The 13,310-nt window shown below is 40.1% G+C and overlaps 1 protein-coding gene across 1 annotated transcript; it reads left to right on the top strand.

Moving 5' to 3' along the window:
• The first annotated feature begins 10,294 nt into the window (after positions 1–10,294).
• On the top strand, positions 10,295–13,023 carry LOC147389036 (uncharacterized). The gene is made up of 7 exons (XM_086419718.1): positions 10,295–10,526; positions 10,737–10,885; positions 11,081–11,249; positions 11,346–11,704; positions 11,787–11,979; positions 12,026–12,113; positions 12,201–13,023. The coding sequence occupies exons 1-7, from the start codon at positions 10,295–10,297 to the stop codon at positions 13,021–13,023; spliced, it is 2,013 nt and encodes a 670-aa protein (XP_086275844.1).
• The last annotated feature ends 287 nt before the right edge of the window (positions 13,024–13,310 follow it).

Below are 13,310 nucleotides of genomic sequence, written 5' to 3'. Positions count from 1 at the left end.
GCAATCCCAGGAAGAAGCTGAGTTCACCAACCATGCTTCGGATTGCATAAGGTGAGCAAATTTTTTGGCCAAGCCTTCGGCGGTGGATCCGAACACAATGTCGTCCACATAGATTTGAGCAATGAGAGTGTCGCCACCAATTCTTTGAACAAACAGCGTTTTATCAACGCTCCCCCTAACAAATTTATGACTGAGTAGAAACTGAGTCAGTCTTTCATACCAGGCACGGGGGGCCTGTTTGAGACCGTAGAGAGCCTTTTTCAATCTGAATACTTGGTGAGGATGTTTGGGATCAAGAAATCCTTTTGGTTGTTCAACATATACTTCCTCATCTAAGAAGCCATTGAGAAATGCACTCTTAACGTCCATTTGGAATAGTTTGAATTTCAACACACATGCAATGGACATCAAAATTCGAATTGACTCAAGTCTTGCCACCGGGGCAAAAGTTTCATCAAAGTCAATCCCCTCAATCTGAGAGTAGCCCTGTGCAACCAGACGAGCTTTATTTCGGACAACATTGCCAAGTTCATCCGATTTGTTCTTATAAATCCACTTAGTCCCAATGACATTTTTGTCAGATGGCCTTGGTACGAGCTGCCAAACCTGATTCCTATGAAATTGAAGAAGTTCGACTTGCATGGCTTGGACCCAGTATTCATCATGGAGGGCTTCATCAATATTTTTGGGTTCCAACTTGGATGTGAAGCAAAGATGACTATTTAACGTCTCAAGTTGCCGTCGGGTTTTTACTCCGATGTGAGGATCTCCAACGATTTGACTGGCAAGATGACCCTTGACAACAGGTAGTGTTTCTGGAACTAGAGACGTTGGGGCTGGCAAGGATGTAAGAGGGAATACTCCCTCATCCTCACCTTCAGTGTCAGAGGGACCATTCTCCTGAATGGGTTGATCATCGATCACCACATTGATGGATTCTTGAATTGCGGAGGTCCTCTGATTGAATACTCGAAAGGCTCGACTGTTTGAGGAGTATCCCAAAAAAATTGCTGGATCACTTTTCGAATCAAACTTTCCCAAATGTTCCCTATCTCTAAGGATATAACACTTGCTCCCGAATACCCTAAAGTGCTTAACACTCGGAGTTTTGTTGTTCCATAGTTCATATGCTATTTTATTCAGGCCTGCTCGGAGATATACTCTATTGATGATGTGACAGGCAGTGTTTACAGCTTCGGCCCACATACTTTTAGGAAGATGTTTACTGTGTAGCATGACTGTGGCCATTTCTTGAATAACGCGATTTTTTCTCTCAGCAACTCCATTTTGCTGAGGGGTCTTCGGAGCAAAAAATTCATGTCGAATTCCATGATCATCGTAGAATTGTGTGAATCGACTATCCTCAAACTCTCCACCATGATCACTTCTTATTCTACCAACAACAGATTCCTTTTCTATTTGGATACGCGTTATGATCTTTTTGAATTCATCGAAAGTATCTGATTTCTCTCTTAGAAACGCAACCCAGGTGAATCTAGAGTAATCATCAACGATCACCAAGAAATGTCTCTTTCCCCCTAGACTTTGTACTTTAGTGGGACCTACAAGGTCCATATGTAAAAGCGCAAGAGGTTTCGAGGTTGCGAGAGTGGTTGTCTTTTTATGGGTACTTCGAATTTGTTTACCAATTTGACATTCCCCACAGACATCTCTTGCTTGTTTACCCAATTTAGGTAATCCTCTGACTAACCCTTTTGAGGCAAGTCTAAACAGGTTCTTGTAGTGAACGTGACCAAGACGTTGATGCCATAACTGAACTTCATCAATTTGAGCCATGTTACTAACTGTGGTCTCTCTTGAATTTTCGATAACATAACAGTTATCAGAAGTGCGAAGGCCTCTCATGATAATTTTTCCATTCGGCGTGGAGATCTCGCACACTTCACGATTGAAGCTCACACGATGATCCTTGTCACAAATTTGGGATATGCTAAGAAGATTATGCTTCAAACCATCTACGCACAATACATTTTCCACCGTAGGCAATCCATGGCCGCTGACAGTTCCTCGCCCAATAATCCTAGCGGTGCTGCCATCACCAAAAGTAACTGATCCTCCATCAAAATCAACCAAGTAGCTAAATTGACTACGGTCACCCGTCATGTGTCGGGAGCAACCGTTATCAAGATACCAACGCGAATGATTCCCAGCTTTGAGGGCTGTGTGAATTACAAGACACTTGTTGTCCCCATTTTTGACTTTCCATTGTAAAGTCGTCTTGGGGGGATTGTATTTAGTAGGAGAGTCCTCCTTACTAGGTGAGCTTTTGTTAGGGGACCTACCCTTCTTGGGTGACTTTGAGGAAGAATTTTTCATTTGGTACCTTCTTCCACTTTGATTACCCATACTGGATTCAGCAAGAGCTTTAGCTTTTAGATTTAGATAGGCAATCTGTTTGAAGAGTTCCCCAATATTGCTGTTTTGTTTGGGAGAAGATGAATTCTTTGTTCCCTTCCATTTTGGTGACTTTTCTTTCTTTGTTTTTTCAACTTTATTCACCAACGGATTCTTTCCCTTATCATGCTTCTTCTGTTCAACCGATAAAGATTTACCAATAGACGTCTGAGAGGTTGCGTGGTAGATAGTTTTGTATTTGATACATTCAAATTTCATGTGGCCCGTTCTACCACAGAAGTTGCATGTGATAATATTTTTGGAGTCTTTCTGAGTGTTTGATGACTCTCCATGTGCAAGCGTAGGAGGAGATGGAGGAGATGCAGAAGTATAACTGTCATAGCCTATTCCTCCTTTATTTCCATAGGATTTTTGCACTCCTAGAAGTTTTTGTAACTCCAAGCTACCATGAGTGTAGTTATACTCAAGTCTAGTCTTTTGTTTTTGCAGTCTATCGACGTCAAACTTAAGAACTTTGTTTTCATCACGGAGATTAACTAATTCTAAGTTTAGACGAGTTATTGTGGAGTTGGCCATCGAGAGGAGATTCTTGAGTTGTTGAAGATTTTTTGCCATCTCCTCTTTCTCAATCAGGACTGTTTCAAATGTAGAGAGCAAGCTAGACTGTCTTTCTAAGGTTGTAGAGAGCTGAGTCTTAATATCTTCTAATTCAAGTCCTAAGGAGAGTTTTTCCTTGCACATTTCCTCATATTGGGCATGCCACTGTTCTTTTTGGAGTTTTTCTCGACTATGTTTCTTGGTCAGTTTAACATGACTAACGAACAGTTGGTCAAATGCCGATTGGAGTTCAAGTTCATCACTGTCCTCATCTTCTCCTTCTTCATCAGAGGAAGAAGTGACCAAGGAGTGATTCTGACTTTCACAGTCCAGATCTCGTTCAAGTTCATCCCCATCTGGAATGTTGACAGTGGTAGAAGCCATAAGGATTCGAAGAGTGTCTTGATCTTCATTATCTGATAGAGACCCTAGTTCTTCTTCGTCTCCAGATTCTTCAGAGTCATCCCATGTGGCCTTAGCAACCATTGTTGTGCCCTTATTCTTAGGTCTAGGTGGACCTTTGGATTTGGGTTTAGAGGGGCACACATTTGAGTAGTGACCACGACCGCCACATGTGTAGCACTCAGTATCTTCCCTTGGTTTAGACATGGTTCTACCTATAGGTGAATGTCTATCTATCGGATGATTACGTCTACTAGTGTTACCCGGTCCTCTTCTTTTGAAGAATTTTTGAAACTTAGAGGCTAACAGGGCTAAGTCTTCCTCATCCGAATCAGTCTCTTTATCCTCTTCAATCAATATCTTCTTATGATCATGGGAGGAGGATTGAGATCCGATATGCGATGTTCGCTTGGTTGTAAACTTTGAAGAGGATGTCTTCAGGACCTGAGTCTTCCCTTTTGAGGGAGGCCCCTCGAGATGGAGTTCGAAAGTAGTGAGAGACCCCTTAAGTTCCTCAACGGTCATTGTTTCCACATCTCGGTATTCCTCAATTGAGGTGACCTTAGAGGCAAATCTCTTGGGTAGGGATCTTAGGATTTTTGGACAAATTCTACCTTGAGGGACAGTGTCACCTACATAAAACATAGAGTTGCAGATGTCACTTAGACGTGCGTAGAACTCTTGGACAGTTTCGCTTTCCTCCATTTTGATATTTTCAAATTGGGTGCGGAGGAGTTGAAGTTTAGATTTTTTCACTATACTCGTGCCTTCGTGAGCGGCTTCTAGAATTTTCCATGCTTGCTTAGCCAATTGACACGTGCATATCCGTTGATATTCATCGTCAGAAATGGCACTCGTAATGGCATTTAGAGCCTTGTAATTGTTGCTACTGTCTATTTTGTCCTGTTCTGTCCATTTTCTTGATGGTCTTGGAACAGAAGTAGTGACACCATTTACTTCGATGATGTCAACGGGAGGTTCCCAACCTTCCTCAATCATGTCCCACACATCCCTACTTAGTGAGTTGATGTATATCATCATTTTATTCTTCCAGAAAGCATAGTTAATGGCTTCGAACATGGGTGGACGAGCCGAGGACCATTTGTCGGCTCTAGACATGGTGTAAGGTCACGAATCACTCAGGGTGGTTAGACCTTTATAGAGCAACCGGCTCTGATACCAATTGAAATTACCAGCTTTGACAAGATAGTGACCTAAAGGGGGGGGGTGAATAGGACTATTTTATAATTCTACTGAATGTGAATATTAGGATGTGAATGAATTTTTAATGAGTAAGTTGATTAGGGAGCATTCACTAAAGCATTCATGAAGCAAGATATTCATGCAAGATATGATCAGTCATGATGTGCATCCAAATTGGTATAAAGATAAGAGGATCTGAGATAAGATATGAGACACACGATTTATAGTGGTTCAGCACCCGTGCCTACATCCACTCCCAAGAGAACCCAAATTGATGGTTCTTTGGTATCCACTAAAACTTGAGGTTTTTGGTTCACCTTAAATCGCACACAGAATTTTTCGGGTTAATTCCGCAACCCTACGATTGAATGGACCACATCCACTCAAACTCCTTGAGTTTTATACTTAGGAAACTCAATAACCTTTGTCACTCAACTTGAGTCCGCAACTCAATCAAGTGCTTGATTTTGAAGAAGAAATCAAGTGAACTATTACAAGTATATTTTTAGAATTTAAGATACGAACAATCAAACTCACAGTTATGACGATTGAAGTGAGTGTGTTGTTCTTCAGTTCTTCATTACTTCCTTCAACAATGGCTTCTTGCCTCGCTCGATGTTAGAATGTAACTCTTGAAGGGTGGAGTAAGTAGAGCTTGATCAACTAAGATGAGGTAGTTTGATATGCATGATTTCGACTACCCTTCACGACTCTTCTTCCTTCCTTAAGCCTTTTAAAGTATGCTTATTGGCTTGGGCTGAACTTCGAAGTTGTTGATCAATCCAAGAAGAGGCCTAGAGCTTTTCTTTTATAGGAAGAGCTCTTAACGGCTTTCTGTTGGTGGCACATAAATTCCAACGGTGGCACCGACCAATCATAACGGTCGAAAATCTTACCGTTTAGCGTTTTCGGCAGTACTGACGGTGGAACCTCCAAGCTTCATCGGTGGGACCGATGAGTACTTTTACGGTGGAACCGCCAGAAGTATGCTTCTGCCACCGAATGAAAATTCCTTCATTAGTTCTGACGGTGGATGGTGGTGGGACCGATAAAGTGATCTTCGGTGGAACCGATGCCTAATATATCGGTGGGACCGACAGGGTTGTTCTTCTGCCACCGATAGAAGGTATCCCATGTTAATTTGTCGGTGGATAACGGTGAAACCGTCAAGATCTTCATCGGTGGGACCGATGAATATTCTATCGGTGGGACTGACAGATTAGAGCTCTTGCCACCGATAGAAGATATCTCAAAATATTCGATCGGTGGCTGGCGGTGGATCCTTTACTCCTACCGACAGCTTCTGATCCCCTTGAGGTATACCTGTTCTGATGCTCCACGGATGATGATGACCCTTGACCTTGATTGGTTTTGATATATTTTGGATTTGTTGTTGAGTTATGAATACACAATAATGTTTCTAGTAGTTACATCATGACATCACACGACCACCCTTGTAATTGACAAAACATGGTACTAACAAAGTCAATCAAGTAAGTCTAAAGTCAAAATTAAAGTCAATCAAGTAAGACTAAAGTCAAAATTAAAGTCAATCAAGTAAGACCAAATTCAAAATATTAAAGTCAATCAAGTAAGATTAAAATCAAAATCTTAAAGTCAATCAAATAAGACCAAAAGTCAAAACCCTAATAGAGTTCTAATTAAATAATAACTCTATTTAATAGAATTCTAACTAAAATATAACTCTACCTAAAACAATTATAATTAAAATATAACTCTACCCAAAATAATTCTAATTAAAATACAATTCTACCTAAAACAATTCTACTTAAAATATAACTTTAACTAAAAGAACTATAATTAAACACTAATTCTATCTAAACAAACCCTTAAAAAAATTTATAAATAGGGGTTCTAATAACCTATTTTCGTATCAAATAATAAACCCTAAGAGAAGTAGGTCAAAAAGCTTTCCTAACCTCCCATAAACCCTAATTTTGAAGTGTCAACTCTTACCTAACACCCATACTTCGATTTTAGCTTGAAAAACACCTAGAAGTCATTCCAAAACACCTCAAAATTCATAAATTTTTTTGAAGAATCCAGATCTAAGAAAGAGATACCTTACCTCGGAGATCAGAAATCAGATCTGGAGACAGAACGAAGAAAAGAGTACGGTACAAGTAGTGATTTTATCAGATCTGAGGGAATAGAATCATTGCGTTCGAAGGTAAAATTTCTTTTATTTTTTTTTATCTAGGTTTTTTATTAGCAATGTATTCTTATTTGAGATAAGTAAAGACCGGTGTTGGCCGGGCGGGGTTGGTGCCTAACACCTTCCAACCCCGTAATGTGATCCCCAGATTCAGTTTTTATTTAGTAGATTAGTTATTTTTATCCGTTTCGAGTCTATATTTGGTTCCTAGACCGTAATAACTAGGTGGCGACTCCCAAACCTTAAAACTCAAAAGCGGATTTGCGCACCCCGCGGATCGATGACGCTTTCAGTGGCGACTCCACTGGGGACTTTTGAGGATTAGACTTGAAAAACCCCAAGTATGGGAGCATTGGTAAAACGACCTAGACTATTTTTATTTCTAGTTATTAGTTTGCCTGTTTATTTTGTTTTCATTTTTATCCTTCCTTTTTTTTCATTCAATTATTGATTGTGTTTTTGGATTATGGATATTCTGCTTTTGCATATTATCATTTTTTTATGGTTCAATCGAAAGTCATTCGGAATGACTATATAATGCGAGATTTCAAACGAATAGTCTTATTGAGGATGGGATAATGATTTTTGGACCATGATTTTTTTTACACGTATAAGTATATTTCAATTAAAAATTTAGGTGTGTGCTTGATTTGCTATTTTTATTTGATAGCCGATGTGCGATGTATTCCTTGACAACATTTATTATTTATTATTTTTTTTTTTTTTAATTTTTAATTTTTATCTTTGATCTTTTTTTTTTATTTTAAATTTTGCTGTTAACAACAACAATAGGCTGTTAGAGTTGGTGTGTAACACATAAAAATCGAGCCTTTAAAGATCTAGAATTAAAAAAAAAATTAATAATAATAAATTTTGTTTGTTTTTAGGTTCTGTTCACAGTAACATTGGGCCAGTGTATAACAAGCAAAAAAAAAAAATCATTTTTTTATAGCACACCATCTTCTCAAATTGGTTTCTGCCCAACTGCATCTTCTCCAAACAGAGACTGATCGGTCTGACCTCCCATTTAATCCCATCGATTTCTCTTGAAGCCTGTTCGATCTTAAAGAAAATTACTATAGATCGATCAGTCCGATCTCCCAAGTAATCCCATCGGTTTCTCTTAAAACCAATCGAAGCAAATTTTAGAATTGTTGGTTCGGTTCAGCCGAAAACTCTTAATTCTTAAAAACATCAGGTTGTTAAGATGGGATCAAAGCCAAAGAAGATCTGAATTCAGATCTACCCATTCAAGGTCCTTGAGGAACGTTAAGCGACATTGGTTGTTTTTCTTTTCTTGTCTGTTGAAGCAAAGAACTTGCTAGGTTTTGAAAACTCTGAATGCTTAAGGAGCAGTTGGAATTTTAAAGATCAAAGGAGAGCCAATCTTAGATCATCCCAGGCCTCAGATGAGACTTGTTTGTATAACGACAAGGATCTATGGTTGAGATTGTGGAAAATTCCTTTGTTGTTAAAATCAGTAAGTTTTTTTTAAAATAAAATCTGGTGTTTTTTTTTCTTGATCTAAGCCAACGGTTTGGAACCCATTACTTCGGATGGCCTTTTGACGATGAACTTTACAAATATTTGCCGTTTACTCCTCTTCTCGATTTTATCTATTTAAAAAAAAAAGAAAAAATAAAGAGAATCCAACCTCAAATTGGGTGCTTTAATGGTAGCACAAGATGAAGGCCAATCCACCTCATAAATCGCTGCTAATTCGAAAATCGACTTCTTTGTTAGAAATCTTAACAAGAAGATGAGCATCTTTTATGATTATGACGATGCAGTTATTTTCTCTTTGAAAGCATTATCTCCATTTTTTTTAGGGAAGTAACGATCTTAAACACGGATGAGTCATGAGTTAGTTAATTTCAGTGGATGGGTGGATCGGATGAGAACAAGATTAATCCGTGGGTAATTAAAATTGAAAAATAAAACACGGGTTAACATTTTTTTTAACAATTTGTTTATTTATTTATTTTTTTTCGGAGAGGGTATATCGATTGGTTGAATGATAGCTATGAAATTTTTTGGAGAATTTGTTGGATATAGGTAAGATCGTGGTTTTTTCTTTATATACATGTTCTTTCTTCAAAACTAAAACTATATAAAAAAAAAACATTTAGAGATTTTTTTTTTAAGAAAAAAATAAACAAAAGGACTAACTAATGATGATGAATTCTTTGTGAGTTGTTATCGACACACCAATTGTTCTAATGTCATCTTAATTATGGTAATTAGTTATTGATTTACATGGAAATTGGGGTAACACTAGTAAAAGATGATATGTCAATAATGATACACTTAGGGGTTAAATTTTCATTAGGACTTTGTTTTTTTTTTTTTTTTTTTTTTTTTTTAAAAAAGAAAAAAAAAAGGATTATTTGATTTTAAAATCTCCATCCTAACGATTATCCATTTATCCTCAATTCGATGCGCTTTGAAATTCTAAATTATTTTGGACCATCCAAAATGACCCTTGATTGAAACACGTAAAGAAATATTTCAGACTAAATGCTCGATCCTAACATTGATATATATTTGATATGTTTATCTTTAATTATGTGATTGGAATGGTGTTTGAGTTGATTAAATATTCATGTAATTCATGTTTTAATGATTGGTTTAATTTAGCCCATGGGCCCATTTGTTTGAAAAAGGCCCCGGTGTAACGGCCATGTACTCTGACACCTAGAATTTAGGTGTAGCTCGCCCCGGAGTCACCCGGGAGCACCCATGTAATACTATGTAAGGCTCGTTATGAAGCCATGTCAGTCCCGTGCCAGGGCACATTTGTTAGCTTAGTGGCTTTTTCGTAATAAGGGAGTATGACCGGCTTTCACTTTTGATGTTTCCTTCTGGAAACCTGGGAAAGACTTAGCATACACTTTGTAGGAAGGGTGTCAGTGCTATCCCAATCCCTCGCCTACACTTACGTTGTTGAAGCCCTTGAAACCTAGCTCCGTGGAATTCCCGCGTGTCATAGGATCATCTATTGCTTTGTAACGCATCTATTGCTTTTGTAACACGTTACCCCGTGTAATCAATATTATATCAACAAAGTTTCCTCCGGGCTTTGCCTCGTGTTACCTCATTTACTTGTTTGTTAGTTACGTGTGTGTGGTGTACGATAATTTTACAAACTTGCAAGTGGATTTGACCCCCTTGCACAACACGACCTTACTTCGAAAGAATAGGGCCGTGACAGTTGGTATCAGAGCTACAGTTGTTTGAGCACAGTTGGTATTCCCCCTAGCTCTTCCCCCGAGATTCTATTTAGTTCACGCGAACGATGACAAGAAGAACTACTAGTACTACGGACCAACCCGCTCCAAACACACCAGCACCACGTACAAACAAGGAACGCATTGAGGTATTAGAGGAAAATATAGGTATGCTATCCGGTATAGATGATGGTATTGCGCAATTAGATGGTCGCCAGAACATGCTGGAGGAAAAATCCGAGACATTTAGAGCTAGAATGACTGACTCGAGGAAGATACCCGAGGATCCATAGCCACTTTACAAGAACAGATTATGGAGCTCACTACTAAGGTAGGTCTTCTGGTAAGAGTCGTTGGTAACGAACGGCCTACCGGTAGTGATGATTCTCCCTCGAGTTTGCGAGTCCCCGAGCCACGCGCCTTCAGTGATGCACGGGATGCGAAAGAGCTCGAGAATTTCCTGTTTGATATGGAAGAGTACATCCGTGCAGCTCGACCGAATTTAGAAGAGGTAAAAGTAACAACTGCTTCTATGTATTTTGCAGGTGACGCTAAGCTATGGTGGCGAACGAAGTACATCGAGATAGAGAGTGGCCAATGCTCCATTGATACATGGAAGACCTCAAAAAGGAGTTGAAGAATTAGTTCTTACCCGAGAATGTGGAGTTCATTGCCCGCAGAAAGTTGAGGCAACTCCAACAGACAGGTACCATGCATGACTACGTCAAGCAATTTTCCGCATTGATGCTTGTCAGAGAAAGACAAGCTGTTCTCATTTACAGAAGGGCTTAAGCCTTGGGCTCAGACAAAACTACAGAGGCAGCGTGTGCAAGATCTCACAACTGCTATTACCACAGCTGAACGGTTGACGGACTATTCTGCCGTGGATGGGAGTAGAAAGAAGGTATCCAATCAGTCGAAAGGGTACTCTCCGTAGAGTGAACGCACCAATGGGTCTTCCAAAGGTAAAAATAGAGGATCTAGACACAGTCCAAGCAGGAGATGCCAATGGGATTCCTCCCCTTCGAAGAACACATGTACCCAATCCAACAATCACCGTAGTAAGATTTTGTGTTACTTGTGTGGTGTTCCTCATAAGATGTTCAAGTGCCCGCAAAGAAGCAAGTTGAACGCATTGTTAGCTTCCCAGAGTGACCCTAGTCACGAGAGTTTAAGTGAGAAAGATGAGGATGAATCTTTTCACATGGGAGCAATGTATTTGTTGAATGCAATGAATTTGACCTTTGAGACTCAGAAGATCCGTCAGCGTAAGGGTCTCATGTATGTTGATGTGGAGATTGGTGGTAAGACCACCCAGGCAATGGTTGATACGAGAGCTACACATAGCTTCATTGCCCCTACAGAGGCGAAGCGCCTCAATATCGGGCTCGAAAAGGATTCAAGCCGTATGAAAGCTGTTAACTCCGAGACCACTCCTATACAAGGGTCGGCCAAGTCTGTGGCCGTCAAGATAGGTCCATGGAAGGGTAAGCTAGATCTTCTCGCAGTTCCATTCGATGAGTTCCGAGTTATCATTGGGATGGACTTTTTGCGACAGAACAGGGTCATACCGATGCCATTTGCCAACACCTTGGGTATGCTAGGTGAAAGTCCAAGCTTCATTCCTCTCTCTACAGGTAAAGAAGAGGGAAAGAAGATTTCAGCTCTACAGTTAAAGAAAGGGTTGAAGAAAGGTGAGCAAACATTTCTTACTACTTTACGAGTTGAACCTGATGATCAGGACCATAGTTCAACTCCCCCATTGGTAAAATAGGTTTTGATTGAGTTTTGATGATGTTATGCAGGAAGAACTTCCGAAGACCCTACCGCCACGTAGGCCGATTGATCATCAAATCGAACTAGTACCTGGTGCCAAGCCTCCTGCAAAGGGGCCATACAGGATGAGTCCTCCGGAACTAGCTGAGCTATGCAAGCAACTTGATGGACTTCTGGAGTCTAGATTTATCAGACCTTCGAAGGCACCTTATGGGGGCGCCTGTTTTATTCCAGAAGAAGCATGATGGGTCATTGCGACTTTGTGTAGACTACCGAGCGCTGAACAAGGTTACCGTCAATAATAAGTATCCGATTCCAGTGATTGCCAATAATTTTGATCAACTTGGAGTAGCCAAGTACTTTTCCAAGTTGGATTTGAGATCAGGGTACTATCAAGTACGGGTTGCAGATGGAGATGAGCCGAAAACTACCTGTTCTACCAGGTATGGTGCTTATGAGTTCTTAGTCATGCCCTTCGACCTTACGAACGCATCTGTGACATTTTGCACCTTGATGAACGACCTCTTCAGACCGTACGTCAACAAGTTTCTTGTGGTATATCTAGATGATGTGTTAGATTATGTGAGGACCTGCCTCATTTGCCAACAAGACAAGATCAAGCACGACAAATCAATCGGGCTACTGGAACTGCTTCCAGTCCTCCAAAGGCCTTGGGAAAGTGTTTCTATAGACTTTGTCTCAGGTTTGCCGAAGGTTGCAGAGTATGGGTCCATCCTTGTGGTTGTGGACCGTTTCTCCAAATATGCTACATTTATACCGACCTCGACATATTGTTCAGCAGAAGAAATAGCGCACCTGTTCCTCAAGCATGTCATCAAGTATTGGGGTGTGCCCAAGAACATTGTTAGGGATAGAGATTCAAGATTTACAGGGAGATTCTGGATCGAATTGTTCAGATTACTTGGGTCTCAGCTTGACTTTTCGACCAGCGAACATCCTCAAACAGATGGGCAGACTGAAAGATTTAATGCCATGTTGGAGGAGTATCTCAGGCATTTTGTCACTGCCAACCAAAAGGATTGGACGAATCTACTTGATATCGCACAGTTCTGTTTCAACCTTCAGAAGAGCTCTTCCTCCAACAAGACTCCTTTTGAACTTATTACTGGCCAACAACCTTTAAATCCTCATATTATTGTTTCAGGATATCAGGGACAGTGCCCAAGGGCATACAAGTTTGCTAAGTTTTGGCAAGACAATAATGAAATTACCAGATCTTACCTTGAAAAGCGTCGAAACGGATGAAGAAATGGGCTGATGAATGTCGTCGACCAGATCGTTTCAAAGTTGGTAACTTAATTCTACTCAAGACAGATCAGTTGAGAAGGTTCAACTGAGTACAACGAGCACACAAGGGACTACTACAGCGTTATGAAGGTCCAATGCTCATCCTCTCTCGAGTCGGCAAGGTCTCCTACAAGCTGAAGTTATCGCACTGGTTACGCAACATCCACCCTGTCTTCCATGCCAGCTGTCTCAAACCATTCCATGCAGATGCAGCAGATCTAGCATGTAGCATTCCAACACGTTCA

The sequence above is a fragment of the Akebia trifoliata genome, chromosome 12 (assembly GCF_017979445.1).
Source record: "Akebia trifoliata isolate Shusen 1 chromosome 12, ASM1797944v1, whole genome shotgun sequence".
NCBI lineage: Eukaryota > Viridiplantae > Streptophyta > Magnoliopsida > Ranunculales > Lardizabalaceae > Akebia > Akebia trifoliata.
This window is presented reverse-complemented; position numbering and strand designations above follow the sequence as displayed.